The 15,535-nt window shown below is 35.0% G+C and overlaps 1 protein-coding gene across 27 annotated transcripts in view; it reads left to right on the top strand.

The window, feature by feature from the left end:
• Window positions 1–15,535, top strand: part of CEP128 (centrosomal protein 128) — a 414,256-nt gene that overhangs the window by 98,513 nt on the left and 300,208 nt on the right. For 16 of the 27 annotated variants that reach the window (XR_014811239.1, XM_084969954.1, XM_084969945.1 and 13 more), the window contains 3 exons: window positions 265–339; window positions 1,914–2,046; window positions 7,485–7,636. Coding sequence is in view for 26 of the 27 variants with exons in the window: in XM_084969954.1 (XP_084826080.1) it covers window positions 265–339; window positions 1,914–2,046; window positions 7,485–7,636 (360 nt within the window). In the remaining variant the exon portion in view is untranslated. The remainder of the gene's footprint in view (window positions 1–264; window positions 340–1,913; window positions 2,047–7,484; window positions 7,637–15,535) is intronic. The other 11 variants (XM_084969948.1, XM_084969943.1, XM_084969956.1 and 8 more) reach the window with 1 other exon arrangement.

Raw genomic sequence — 15,535 nt, 5'->3', positions numbered from 1 at the left:
AGATTTAAGCAGGTTAATAATTGAGATGAAACTGACTGGAACTCAGACTTCCTGTGGTCTTGTCTCCTTCACTTTTTGTTATTTAATTACCATTATTTTAATGGGAGCATTGATACATGTTTATAGCAAGATACTTATCCTTTTATTTTAGCTGTAAAAAAATCTGAAAACTTACCACTTTGCTCCTTTTAAACTGTGCCCATAGTAATTTAGTTATTTTCTGCCCCATTGGACATTTTTCCTTATCCTTTGTTGAAACTCTAGCTTGAGCAGGAATTGGAGCTATCTCGAAGGTTATTGAATCAGTCAGAAGGCAGCAGAGAAATACTTTTGCATCAGGTAAGTCTATGCAAGCTATGATAATCTGCTTTTAAATTAAATCAGGATTAAGTCTCTTTCCCTATTATATGGCTTTGTGAAAGGGGAAAAAATTGAGAGATAGTAAATTTTTTTCTTAAGGAATATGTGTTAAAACACATAAGCAAAAATGAAATCCTTTCAGGAAGATTCAGAGAAAGCTAGTACAAAATACTAGCCTTAGTTCCCACTGTAACAGTGTATCTTCTGATTGCTGTTCCAATTTAGGAATTATCTCTCTTAGCATAACCGGTGTAAAAGTGAGACTGGATGTGTAAGATAAAATTTTCCCAGGAGCATAATTGTATTATTCAAGAAGGCATTGGAGAAAGAAGGAGGAAGTAAAATAGATAAAACAGACCTTTGCAGGTTCAAGTTACTTTGAATGCATCATTGTCTTGTATTCACGTTTTCAAGATGTTACTTGCTTCTTTTTAACCAGAGATAAGGCTTAATTTTAAAGCATAACATTTTGCAGCCCATTAGCCCATAATAGGAGTTTGGTGCTTCTGATATTTAAAATACAATAATTTGAAATAGCTATCTTACACATATTGGATAAGGGTACGTGAGTTTCTAACTGCCTTTCTGCTTGTGTTTAATATAAATTGCAATTACATTGTTCTTTGTTTTGAGGTATGGGTTACATAACTCACTACATAATGTGCTAGATAGGCACAGATGTCAGGCATCGCAGATGTTCTGAAGGCGTGTTACATTTTGACAATTAGTCCTGAAAATACACCATAATACCCTTTTTACAAAACCTTTACAGATGTGTAATGGCTTTGTTCTGCAGCCAGTGGTCCCATGGAATTAGTGTTGGCAGGGTTTAGCATTTCTTTGTTGGAAGTTTACATTTATATTTATTTCCTTCTGATTTTTTTTTAACTTTGTTACAATTTATAATCTTGTCTTTTGAAATAAGAGATTAATGTATTCAGGTTGTCATTGGGACTGAGTCTCTCTGCCACTGATAACTTGTTTTAACAGTCATTGGGGACATGCCCACTAGTCTGCAGATATACAAAGGTGAATAAAATGGTACCTAACCTTGGAGTTTACAACTTATTCTCAGCATTTATTGCTTATTTATTTTGAGCAGTACTTTTATATCAAAAGATGCTAAACTGTGGTCATTTCACTTGACTTTACCAGTAGACTGTGTTCTCATGAAAGAAAATAAGTGAAAGATATAAAAACATATAATACTTGGAGATGGTTTGGGTTAATCATAGCAGAGTGGACTGAGGTCAAAATAAGGGATTTAGAAAAAATGTGGTCAAATTCTTTGTCACGGTGGACACAGAGAAGGGGAAAAAACATTCCTTGTTTGTGGAAGGAATGGGAGGAATAAAGAAATGGAGCAAGAGACTGTTCCACTGTGCTTGGCATAACAAGGAGATTAACTTGGCTTCAACTTGTGCTTACAATAGCCCGTTGGAAGTAAAAATTTTTTCCCCTAGGAAAATAATTTGTAATAATTTGTAAGTTCATTTATTCTTTCCCTGCTTTTAAAACTGATAAAAGCTTCATTTTTGACTCTATGTATTTAGGTAGAAGAACTCCGTACACAACTTATGAAATTAGAAGGCGATCAAAAGGATTTACAACATCAGGTACCTCAGATTTCCAAGCAACAGTCAAACCATCAGGATAAACAAGGAGATGACTGGAGGATTAGGAGAGGTATAATTCTAATTTGTAAATGTGTGGGTTTTTTTTTTTTTTTTTTGATCTTTCTTAAATCCCATTTTCAGAATTGCATTTCTTATGTTATATTCTTTTCATCCTATCTATTTTTTGATCTATTATAAGGTTTTCCAAATTAATTGTAATAAGAGTTAACATCTAATTTTTTAAAAACAGACTTTTACATTTTAAGTTTCCAGCAATATTGAGCAAAGGGTATGGAGTTTTCCCATGTACCCCTGCCGCCACATACACACAGCTTTCCCACACTATAATCTCACCAGAATGGTGCATTTGTTATAACTGGTGAGCCTACACTGACACATCATTATCATCCACAGTCCTCTTTTACATTAGGGTTCACTCTTGGTTGTTATATGTTCTGTAATAATTGGACAAGTATATAATGGCATATATCATAGAAGAGTTTCACTGCCCTAAAAATTCTCTGTGTTTCACTATTTAGAAGGGTTAAGCCCTCTCTTCCCTTAACCTCTTACAAACACTGATCTTTTTATTGTTTCCATAGTTTTATCTTTTCCAGAATCTAATATAGTTGAAATCATACAGTATGTAGTCATTTCAAATTGACTTCTTTCACTTAATAATATGCCTTTAAGGTTTTTTTCTTTCATGTCTTTTCATGGCTTGGTAACTTTTTTTTAAGAAACACTGCATAATATTTCATTGTTTATATGTACCGTAGTTTATTTAGCCATTCACCTACTGAGGTCCGTTTTGTTTGCTTCCAAGTTTTGGTAATTATGAATAAAGATGCTGTAAGCTAAAAATCTGTGTTTAGATTTTTGTGTAGATATGTTTTCATCCTTTGGTTAAATACCAAAGAGTGTGATTGTTGCATCACACAAACACACACACACACACACATACACACACACACACACACACACACACACACACACACACACACACACACGTGTGTATACTTGTACTTAAATTGGAAATATCCCTATGCCTTTTACTTTCATATCTCATGTTCCTTCTTTTATTTCTTTTGTTTCCTCCACTTTTCTCTTTTGGCTGCACCTGTGGCATGCAGAAGTCCCTGGGCCAGGGATTGAACCTGTGCCATAGCAGTGAAACAAGCTGCTGCAGTGACAATGCCGGATCCTTTACCTGCTGATCACAAAAGAACTCCTCTTGCCTAATTTTCAATATATACAAACAATTAAAATTGATTCTTTTTTGTTACCTGAAGCTTGACTACAAAAATTAATCACGTTGTAGAAGTGGTCATGAACCATATTACTGGCTTTTTCTTATGTGGATTAGGAAGACTGTGTTTGACAACTGTAAGAATGCCTTTTCAGTGGAGGTGTTGACTTAGGTTGTAGAATTTAATTACTGTTGATGTACTTCTTTTTGAAAGTTTGTGTTTAACAGAAATAGAGATATTAAAATTTTATAATAAGGAGTTCCCTTTGTGGTGCAGTAGAAAGGAATCTGACTAGTACCCATGAGGATGCAAGTTTGATTCCTGTCCTTGCTCAGTGGGTCAAGGATCTGGCATTGCTGTGAGCTGTGGTGAAGGTTGCCAGATGCAGCTCGGATCCCGTGTTGCTGTAGGCCAGCAACTGTAGCTATGATTCGACTCCTAGCCTGGGAACTTCCATATGCCTCGAGTGGAGCCCTAAAAAGCCAAGAAAAGAAAAAAATTATAATGGTTTCGAATAGACTATTTCAGATTGTCCTGCTATAAATCATTTCAAAATTAAGGCTTTTACTCAAATGCCTAAATTATTGTAGAAACTGTCATAAGCATTTGATGTTATAAATTCCCCTATATCCCCCACATATATTGCCTAAGTTAGAATTTCCACATTGCCAGAAAATCTTCACTGGATGGCAGATTTTAACCTACTATGCTAATGTATTTGCCATTAAGTTCACTTGAGTTTCATGTGATGTTATATAATTTAAACATATTTTTGAGATCAAATATTTAAAATTTATTTTTAAATGTAAAATCATAAGGTATTATATTATTCATCAAATATTCATAAAGACGCACATAGGAACTCTCATTTTGTTTGGAAAATGACTCGATGGTATATTTTTTTATGTTTTGTTGCCTCATACAATCTAGTTATTTTTGGTGTCTTTTTGGACTAGAAGAATCTCACTTTTCTTAATTGTTTACCAGGTTTTTAAAAAGTCTGAAAGTTCTCTTGTCATTGTGACAATGGACTCCTTCACTTTTTAACAATTTTCATCCTTCATCTTTGTAGCATACTTGTATTATTTTAAAAAATTCTATGTAAGAAATTGCACTTGTCACACTCTGGCTGCTCTTTGTTCCTCCACCCATTGCAAAATGATTTCCACCTCTGCTAAAACTGAATGATTTTAGTGGTCTCCTCAGTTAAATTCAAAGGAATCTTTCCATTACTTATCTTACTTGACTCTTCTTTTGTTTCCTCTTCCTTGGAACTTGTCTACTACTGACTTTCTTGTTCCCACTTTTTTCTGGTTCTTTTGTCTTGTTTTCCGTCAGCCCTCAGATGGAGTTGTTCATTGGGTATCTCTCTATGTTCACAATGCTCAGTCAGCAGATTTGCAACTGAATTTATCCTTTCCTCAAAACCTGTTTTTATTTCCTGTCTTAATTGATTGTATCACTTTGTTCAGATAAGCCTGAAATACAAAGAAACATCCAAACCTATACCTTGTCCTCTCCATCTAGTTAGTCTCTGTATCCTATTTGTAGTTCCTGATATCTTTTGAAGTTGCTTCTTTCTTATTCCCCCTAGCCCAGTTAAGACATGCTTCATGTCATTTGTATTACCCCCTTGACTTGTCTTATTCTAGTCAGTCTGTAATCTGTCTTCTCTACTGCTACTAAATGGACCCTTCTAAGACACAAACCCTTCACGTTACTCTCTTGATTAAAACCTCTCATTATAATTTATTGAGTTCTTACAGGGCATTGTGCTACTCATTTTACACTGTCTCCTTTAGTTTGTACAGCTCTTCTACGAGAAGGATACTATTCTCATTTCCATTTTAACGATTTTTAAAAAAAGACTGTAGAACAGAGAGATTGAGTTCCTTGCTTAAGGTCACATTTGTGAAGTAGCAGACCAAATCTTTTATCTACTCAAACATGAACTCTTAACTGCTATCCTGTGCTGACCCATCTCTGAGTTCTTTAAAATGGAGTATATGAGATAATTCTCGGAGTGGGAAGAGAGTGTTTGTAACACTATTTATATTTTGTACTTTATCTTTTAAATAGTGTAATTTTGGTGTTTCATTATTTATGCATTGTATGTATGTATATATATATATATATATATATATATACATACTAATACTTTGTATGTATCTGTATCATGAAACATATCAAAATATGTCTCCACACTAAATTATATATACATGTTTTATAAATTCATGTATTTAGACACATATTCATATGTATTATGTCCATGTTTTATGTAATATATTCATATAAATGTTGGTTCAAATATGCATGTGTATACAGTAATGTTCTATATGTTCTATATGTCATGAAACATGTCTATATCTATAGATATGTACTGTAGAGGTATGTATATACACATAACACACATAAATTTATAAAATAAATATATTTATAAGTGAATTAATATGTATATTTACCAAGTGAATAGAAGCATTTATTTATATATACAAAATATTCATATATTTAGGTTGGAGACCTAGCAGGGGTGGGCAAAGTACAGCCATGGCCCAAATCCAGACTGCTTCCTGTTTTTGTGAAAAAACTTTATTGGAATATAGCTGTTCCCATTCATTCATGTACCATCTAGGTCACTTTTGCGATACAATTACAGAGATGGGTAGTTGTGACAGAGACCATACAGCTGAAATATTTACTATCTGACCCTTTGTAGAAAATGCTAACTCCTGGTCTGTGGGATAATTTTGAAGCTCCCTGGCAATGCATCAACTCCCTGCTGACTCTCCTGCTTCCCTCCCTCTTTATATAGTAGCTATGTAGAACTACTGTGTGTGTAGTTACCTGAATATGAAGTCCAATATTGTTCCTCTGTGCTTTATGCTGTTTCCTTTCCCTAAAATATCACCCTAACTTTATCTCCTTTGCTTTGTGAAATTCTATATCCTTTAAAACTAACTTAGTAACCAATTCTTCCTGCTTCAGTTTCTAGTGAAGATAGTCATTTTATCCTTTGGACTATTTTTGTATAATAACCATTTATAATACAGAATTTGTACAGATATAGAGAAATATCTATATAGTATCTGTTAGTGCTGTGATGCTATTTAAATGCCTATGTATCTTTCATCCAAAAGTGCAGTGTTTTTGTTTTTGTTTTTTGCTTTTCAGGGTCACATTGAAGTTCCCAGGCTAGGGATCAAATTGGAGCTGCAGCTGCCAGCCTACTCCACAGCCACAGCAACGTAGGATCCTAGCTGTGCCTACACCACAGCTCACGGCGACACCAGATACTTAACCTGCTAAGCAAGGAGAGGGATCGAACCCGCATCCTCATGGATGCTAGTTGGATTCATTACCACTGAGCCACAACGGGAACTCCCCAAAATGTATAGTTTTGAACACTGTACTATTTCTAAAGTTGGAATGTGTCTTATGAACAGATTGGATTTGCTAGCATTACCTTCCTCCTTTCCTTTTCTGCAAAGAAAACTGCTAGAAGAAGAATAGTTTTAAATTGATAGTATAGGTTCTAACTTTTGGAATCTTAAATTCATAGAACTACTTTATTTATATGTCTTCTTTCTCTTCTTGGAATGCAAGCTTATTGAGAAAGGGGTTTTTGTGTATTTATCTTTGAAAAAGGTAGTATTACAGTGCCCTGTTCATCATATGCCAAGAATTTCATGTTGAATTAAAAATTAATACAAAGTTAGTATTCAGTGATACAATTGTAGGTAGTAGTCTCCAGAATTAGCAAGTTAGTAGTCATTTACAGTAAGAGAGTTAGCAGCATTATTTATTTACGTTGCAAGAAAAGCATTTTGTTGTGTGAACTTCAGTTAGATGGAGTAGCTTAGTTAAAAATTCTTCCAGTATTTTTGCTTTATAGTTTGGAGGTTATATAGAGATGTAAGAAAAAGTAAAAAAAAATGTGTAGAATTTTCCTGAAATAAATTGTACTAGAAATCAGATATCACTTTTAAGTTTAGTATCAAAATGGGATGATATTGGATGACACCTCTCTCTCTCATAATATAATATGATATGGTATGGTATGATATGATATGATATAATATATAATAGAAATCTATATGAGACGTGAAACAATAGACTGACAAATTCTGAAAAGTGTGTTTAGTGACAGTGACCATTAATAAGTAGATTATGCTAGGTTGACTTTTAAAGCATACCCTTTGAAAGTGCATTCTTCTGTGAATAATGAACAACAATAAAGATTTTTGTTTTCTCTTTTAAGGGGTTGAGCGGGAAAAAGAGAATCTGGAGAAGCAGATGTCAGATTTGAGAGTGCAGCTGAACTTCAGTGCAATGGCGGCTGAGTTAGAGGAAGTGAAGCGGTGCATGGAGCGAAAAGACAAGGAGAGAGTACATTTGGCAGCACAAGTAGAGGTGACTGCTATTTTTAAGCCATATTCAAAGAACTCTTATTTCATAGAATTGCTCTCTGAAATTTTAATATAAATGTCGTGTTGTTCTATGAGCTCCAGTTTGGTAAGAAGTTATATAGATAATTACTTTAACTACATATAGAAATTTCTGTGAATTCATTTCCTTTAGATTGCATCTCAAAGCCAGGACACCTATGAAACTTGAAAATATCTTTGTACCAGTAACAACTGAGCTCTTCCTAAAGACAGAAGGGACCTTTCTTCTCTGAAAGAGCAGTTATTTGGCAGGGGGTGGGGTGGGGTGGGAGCAGGGTGATGTGAAACTGGCAGAGGCACAGTGAAAAGGTCTTACTAATATTTTCTCTTTGCAAATATAAACATTTCCAAATTTCTAGCTATTCTGCTTGAGGTAGACTTATGTATAGTAATAATGAATGAAGTATCCATGAGTGGTGTCACTAGGCAGCTGCTGTTTCCTGCTTGCCTTTTGTCTAGCTCGGATGGGGTAATTATCAGAAATATTAAAAATCAAAGGAAAACTTCATAAAAACAAAATGTTTTAGTTCCAATTTTTTATGCAAATTAGATCAAACATGGAAGACACTTTTGGAATTAGATGTGTATCAGTCTTCCTCTGTATCTATTCTTAATAGTGAAGCTGTGTTCTAATTGGAATAAATTGCCACAAATTACAATAAAAGGTAGAAAATTCCTAAATTATAACAAAAGGTAGAAAATTGCTGTTAAAAGCATCTAACTTTTTATGGTCCAAAGGAAATATTTAAAGTTACTGCACTCTAAGTTTCTCTTTCATCTTGTCAGTGCATTGAGAGAAAATGTATTTTAGGTTTGGCTCAAGATTCAGGCTGTAAAGATAGTGAAATAGTGACATGCTCTTTACAAAACCCTCTACATGTTTGTTTATTTGTTAATTTTTTTTAATGAAGGTATTGTTGACTTAAAATACTATATTAGTTTCAGCTGTACAATATAGTGATTTTCTATTTTTATAGATTATGCACCATACCAAGTTATTATAGTAGTATTTACTGTATTTCCTGTGTTATCCTTATGACTTTTTACTTAATTTTTTAATTTCAAAAATTATATTTTATTGAGGAAGATTGGTTCATAATACTATATATGTTTCATGTATACAACATTGTAGTTTTACTCCTGTATATACTACGGTGAGCTCATCACCAAAAATTAAGTTTCCATCTATCACATACAGTTGATTCCCTTTATCCATTTTGCCTTCCACTCCCACCCTGTCCCTCCCCCTCTGGTAACCATTAGTCTGTTCTCTACGTGTTTGGTTTGGTTTGTCTGTCCGTCCTTCTTCCTCCCTCCCTCCCTGCCTGCCTCTCTTTACACCCTCTTTATCTCCTTCTTCCCCTCTCCCTCCCTCCCCCCACTTCCTGCCTCCCTCCTTCCCTCCCTTCCTTCCTTCTCACATGCAAGTGAACTTATATGGTCTATCTCTCTCTGTCTGACTTTATTTCACTTAGCATAATACCCTCAAGGTCCATCCATGTTGTTGCAGATGATAAGATGACTAGTATTCTGTTGTGTGTCTATGTGAATCACATCTTCTGTATCCATTTATCCCTTGATTGGTGTGTGGGTTGTTTCCATATCTTGGCTATTGTAAGTAATGTTGCAAAAAATGAACAAAGAATGCATAGATCTTTTCAAATTAATTCTTTTATGTTACTTGGCTACATACCCAGAAATAGAACACATAGATCATATGGTAGTTCTATTCTTAATTTTTTGAAGAATCTCCATACTGTTTAAAATTGTTGCTCCAATTTACAGCCCTACCAATAATGTATGAAGGTTACTTTTTCTTCACATCCTTGCCAATGCTTTTTTGATAATAATTATTCTAACAGTTGTGAGGTGTTTTTCTTTGATTTCTTTTTTGACCCATTGATTTTTTCATAGCATATTTTTTAGTCTCCACGTGTTTGTGTTTTTTTCCAGTTTCCTCCCTGTAATTGGCTTCTGGTTTCATATTGTTGAAATGATGTTTGACATAATTTCAGTCTTCCTAAATTTATGGAGATTTGTTCTGTGGCCTAGTATGTGATCTATCATGGAGACCATTCTATGTGTTTTTGGATAAAATGTACTGTAGGTAATCATTAAGTCAGTCTGCTCTAATGTGTCATTTAAAGCCAGTATTTCCTTATTGGCTTTCTGTTTTGATGATCTATCCATTGATGTAAGTGAGGTATTAAAGTTCCTTTCCATTATTGTATTACTGTCAGTTTCTTCCTTTATGTCTGTTAATATTTGCTTTTTATGTTTATGTACTCCTATGTTAGAACACACATATATTTATGACTATTAATGTCTTCTTGGATTCAGCCCTCTATCTTTATGTAATGCCCTTCTTTTTTTTTATAGTCTTTGTTTTAAAATCTCTTTTGTCTGATATGAGTATCGTTATTTCACTTTTCTCTTTGTTTCCATTTCCATGGAATATTTTTCTGTCCCTTCATTTTCAGTCTGTATATGTCTTTAGCTCTGAGGTGAGTGTCTTGTAGGCAACATCTAGATGGCTTTTTTTTCCCAATCCATTCATCCACACTGTGCCTTTTGAAAGGGACATTTACCTTTAAAGTGATTATTGATAGGTATGTCCTTACTGCCATTTTGTTACTTACTGTTTTCTGTTTGTTTTTGTGGTGCTCTGTTTCTATTTTTTCAGTCTTTTACCTTGTGGTTTGATTTTTGTTAGTGTTATGTTTGGGTTCCTTTCTCTTTATTTTTTTGTGTATCATAGGTTTTCAGTTTGTGGTTATCATGAGCTTCTTTTATTTATTTAAAGACAATAGTTTTATATCATACATATCATAAATATATGTATATTTAAAGTTGATAGTTACTGAATTACAAACATATTCTAAAAACTCTGCATTTTTTTGTTCCCCCTCATTTTATGTTTTTGATATCAAATTTTACATCTTTTTGTGTATCCTTAAGTATTTATAGTTGATTTTATGACTTTTGTCTTTTAATTTTCCTATTAGCTCTTTAAGTGGCTGATTTTCTGCCTATACTATATGTTTTCCTTTAACAGTGAGCTTTTTCTTTCATATGTTTTCCTATTTCTTTATAGGACCTTTCTTTTTTTCACTTAACAAAGTTTCTTTAACATTTCTTGGAAGGGTTAGTGATGATAAACTCTCTTCAGTTTTTGCTTATCTAGGAAACTCTATCTGTAAGTTCTGAATAACTTTGCCACATAGAATATCCTTGGTTGTAGCTGTTTTTGTTTTTTTTTTTTTTTTTGCTTTTGTTAATTTTAATATATCATGTCATTCCCTCTGACCTGCAGTTTATGCTGAGAAATCAGGTGGTAGCCTTATGGGGCTTCCCTTCTATGAGTTTTAGGTTTTTTTTCTTGCTGTCTTGAAAATTCTATCTTTAACTTTTGTTGTTTTAATTATAGTAGGTCTTGGTGTGGATCTCTTTGGATTCATCTTGTTTGGAATTTTCTTTGCTTCCTGGACCTGTATATCTCTTTCTTCCTGCAAGTTAGAGAAAATTTTCAGCCATTATTTTATCAAATATATTTTCTGCCCCTTTCTCTCTCTTCTTTTTAAACCTCTATAATGTGAATGTCACTGTGCTTGATGTTATTTTAGAGGTATCTTAAACTGTCTTCATTTTAATTTTTTTTTTTGGCTGTTATTAGTGAGTGATATCAACTATTCTGTTTAAGGTTGCCTGTGTGTTCTTCTGTACAAGCTAATCAACAGTTGATTCCCTCTAGTCTATTTTTTTACATCACTTATTGTATTCTTCACCTCTGATAGGTTATTTTTTATATTTTCTAATTCTTCTGAGTTCTGTGTTACTCCATTATTCTCCCAAGCTCAGAGAGCATTTATGTTTTTATTTTTCAGGTTGCACCTCTGTCATATGGAAGTTCCCAGGTTAGGGGTTGAATTGGAACTGCAGCTGTCCACCTATGCCACAGCCATAGCAATGCCAGATATGAGCTGCATCTGTGACCTACACTGTAGCTCACAGCAACAATGGATCCTTAACCCATTGAGTGAGACCAGGGATTGAACCTGTATCCTTGTGCATACTGTTTGGGCTCTTAATCTGCTGAGCCACAGTAGGAACTCCCTAGAAATCATTTTTATGATCATTACATTAAACTCTTTACTAGGTAAGTTACATATCTCAATTTCATTAGACGTTCCCTCCACCCCCACCCTAAGGGTTTTATTTCTTTCTTTGGTTTGGAACACATTCTACTGTGTTCTCATTTTGTTTGATTTTCTTTGTTTGTGTTTTGAATTAGGAGAAAGAGTTACTTCTCCGTGTCTTCAAGGTGTATCCTTGTGTAGGGGTGTCTCTGTACAAACTCTGTGTGTCTAGTCACTTGACAGGAGGGCTGGAGCATAAGTGAGCCTGGGCTTCATTCAAGGTGCACTGGGGGCTTCTCCCTGATGATAGGAGGACTGGAGCCAGAGCCTGGTATGGGGATTCTCCCAGGGTGTGCCTTGGTGGGAGGATTGGAATGGATTGCTGCCTTGGTGGGAGGATTGGAATGGAAACCTGGTGTAAGCTGGGGGTCTGCTGTTGCAGCTTGGTCAGGCCAACTAGGATGTGAGGCACTTGTCATCCAGCTGCCTCTGACCTGGGAGTGAGTGAGTAAATTCGTGTGCACAGTCTTTAAGAACAGAGCCTCAATTGTCTATAGCCCTTTGGCTGTCTTGGCTGTAAGCCCTGCTGGTTTTCAAAACCAGTTAAGAGGCTTGTCTGTCTGGTGCCATTCCTGAAGGCTGGGGTGCCCAAAATGGGAACTGAACCCCTTGCTCCTTAGTGAGGACCTCTGAGTTTTTGATATTTCCTTTCTCTTTTGCACTACCTGCTGGGGGCATGGGTCCTGACTAAATCACTTCTCTTCTTGTACATATCTTGGGGCATTTTTATTTTATTTTTTTTATTTTTTTTCTTTTTAGGGCCTCACCCAGAGCATATGGAGGCTCCCAGTCTAGGGGTCGAATTGGAGCTGCATCTGTCGGCCTATGCCACAGCCACAGTAACACCAGCTCTGAGCCACATCTGCAACCTACATCGCAGCTCACAGCAATGCTGGATCCTTAACCCACTGAGCTAGGTCAGGGATCAAACTCGCATCCTCATGGATGCTAGTTGGGTTCATTAATCACTGAGCCACAACCGAAACTCCTTGGGGTGTTTTTTTTTTTCCTTTATATCCTTAATTGTGGAAGGGCTTTCCTGCTAGTGTTTAGGTCATTCTCAGAGATAATTGTTCTGTGTGTAGTTCTGGTTTTAGTGTGTCCTTAGGGGGAGGTGAGCTCAAGGTCTTCCTACTCTGCCAATTTGATCCTGGCTTCTTCTCTACATGTTTAATAAATTACCAGGAATATTCTCAGAGCAATTGTTTGTAGAACTTTAACATTTTTTTCATGAGTATTATTGTGTTTTATTCCACTGAAAAACATGATAAAATATGATTATTCTGTCAAAGTTATATATTAAAAAAAACTAAACTAATAATGTCAAAGGTGGAAAATTCCCTTTGCTGATTTGTTTAAAACTACAAGTTGGTCTGTCTTCTCCCCCTTCCTATTGTTTCTCTTAATTTTTCACTTATGGAAAAAATTGAGAAAAATCTCATTTAAAAATTACTTTTGAGGTAATAATGTTCTCATTCAAAGATCATGGCTTTCTTTTGTCTTAAATTAATAGTTCTTTTACACTTTAATGTAATAGTTTCTTTCACATTAGGGGGAGATTTGGAGTTCTCTTGGATTAGTTTGGATTAGTTTTATAGGTTTCGATGTGAAATATAGTTGGAGAGAAAGATTGAATATTTACTAACATATGAAATACTTAATGAGGTCTGTTATATGCCAAGCACTGTTCTAGGTACTGATGACTGAGCAATGAACAAAAACCCCTCAGATTTCCCCCTTTCTATGAAGATGACATTCTAAAATTGATATAGAATGTTCTTTGAGTTTGTTGCAGTTGTAATTTAAATTCCTTTTGGAGGATGAAAGATTTTTTCCTAATTGCCATTAAGAAGGATAGCACAAAAAGACATTGTTCATCCTGGAAAAAATTACCAATAACCATTTTTTTCCCGATTTTCTTATTTTTAACAGTAAAGTAATTAATTGAATTATATCAATTGTTTTAGATTTAGTGACACTTCTGATTATGGCTTATTTATTTATTTTGTCATTTTAGGGCTGCACCTGTGACACATGGAAGTTCCCAGGCTAGGGGTCAAATCGGAGCTGGAGCTGCTGGCCTACACCACAGCCACAATGAGGGATCTGAGCCACATCTGCGACCTACATCACAGCTCATGGCAATGCCAGATCCTTAACCAACTGAGTGAGGCCAGGATTTGAACCTGTGTCCTCATGGATACGAGTCAAGTTCATTATGCTGAGCCATGGTGGGAACTCTGCCTTATTTATTTTTTATACCTTGTGGAGTCCCTTTGAATATCTTTATTACCAAGGCATTCTCAAAGTGACATTGAGTGTAGACTTTGTGAGAGATATATAGCTCATGGATGTCCCAGTTTAACCTCTAATGGTGGAAATTCTATTTAAATTTGATTGAAAAGTATTTAGCCTCTGCTTTACTTTTGGTGATATGCAGTGTAGCCTTAATTATTATATAAAAATTGGCAGTTAATCCCCTTTAGTTGTTTTTGAGAGATAGAATGTAAATAAGAAAAAATGAGATTATTGTTCATGCCCAAGAACATTTGTATAGCGATATTTCTTATGATTTGTGTTGTCATATCTTTCTCTCCAACCTTGACTTAACATCTCTCTTACAGAACCTTAAACACAGTCCTGCTGACTCATTTTTTCTTAATCTCCACCGCCCCTGCCCTCATTTCCATCTTTTGTTTTGTCTTTGTTCCAGTTGTTCACTGTTTCTGTGAGGTCCTCTTTTTGTGGAAATCCTAATGCTCTTGCCCTCTGAAGACTTCTTGGTTATATCAGTTGCAAGCAATAATCCTTCCTTATGTGCCATCCTTTTGCCTTTATCACTAAGAATCTTATGACACCTTTCTCACACTTTTTTCCCCATTTTTTTAAAGTTTTATTGAAGTATAGTTGATTTACAGTGTTGTGATAATTTCTGCTCTACAGCAAAGTGATTCCATTCTACACATACAAATACCACACTCTTAAAGAAATACAGATATATTTATTTAAAATTTCAAAGCAGGTTAAAGTAAAGGAGAAACAGGGCTGCAGAAGAAAGCTGTCCTGTCACCAAGACAAATCCAACCTTGATGTTCCTACCTTGCTAAAGATAACATTTTTCAAAGTCTTGTCCTCACATCTGGCAGCTTGAGTTTTCTATGTCCTAGAATTAAATGTAAGCCTGGGGTCTAGCTCATATTAATAATGAAGCTCACAAGAGAACAGTATATGAAAGAGAGTTAGTTCATTGATGTACCATATGGAAGTCCTATATGGATATTTAAAAGCTGTTTTTCTGTACAAAGAACCAGTCTCCTGATTTTCTTTACCTAGGTTTTAGAAAGCTGAATTAGTAACCAGGAATTGCTTGGTAAGCACAGAATCAGAGAATAGTGGTATCTAAAGGACTTATTTGCTCATGTCTATGGTAAGGCACCCCACCCTTCACCTCTCTAACAGTGTTCTTGTGTTCTTGAGATCCTATTTACTTTAGCAGATTCTGTCTTTATTCCTACAGTGTGTTGAACTGATTTCTTTTTCTTTTTCTCCTTCCACTTTGATGCTTAACTTTTTGTTTATATTTTCTTGTGATATATTGCTATACACAGATTTTGCTCTGGGCCATATATGCCTTGATGTTATAATTCAAACTTGTGGTATTCTGGGAG

Source organism: Sus scrofa, chromosome 7 (assembly GCF_054392235.1).
Source record: "Sus scrofa isolate SSC_HxYL_T2T_F1_AM1 chromosome 7, Sscrofa_HxYL_maternal_Yorkshire_Landrace_v2.0, whole genome shotgun sequence".
In the NCBI taxonomy this organism is placed as follows: Eukaryota; Metazoa; Chordata; class Mammalia; order Artiodactyla; family Suidae; genus Sus; species Sus scrofa.
The sequence above is the reverse complement of the archived record's forward strand: the minus strand, read 5'-3'. Positions and strand labels throughout refer to the sequence as shown.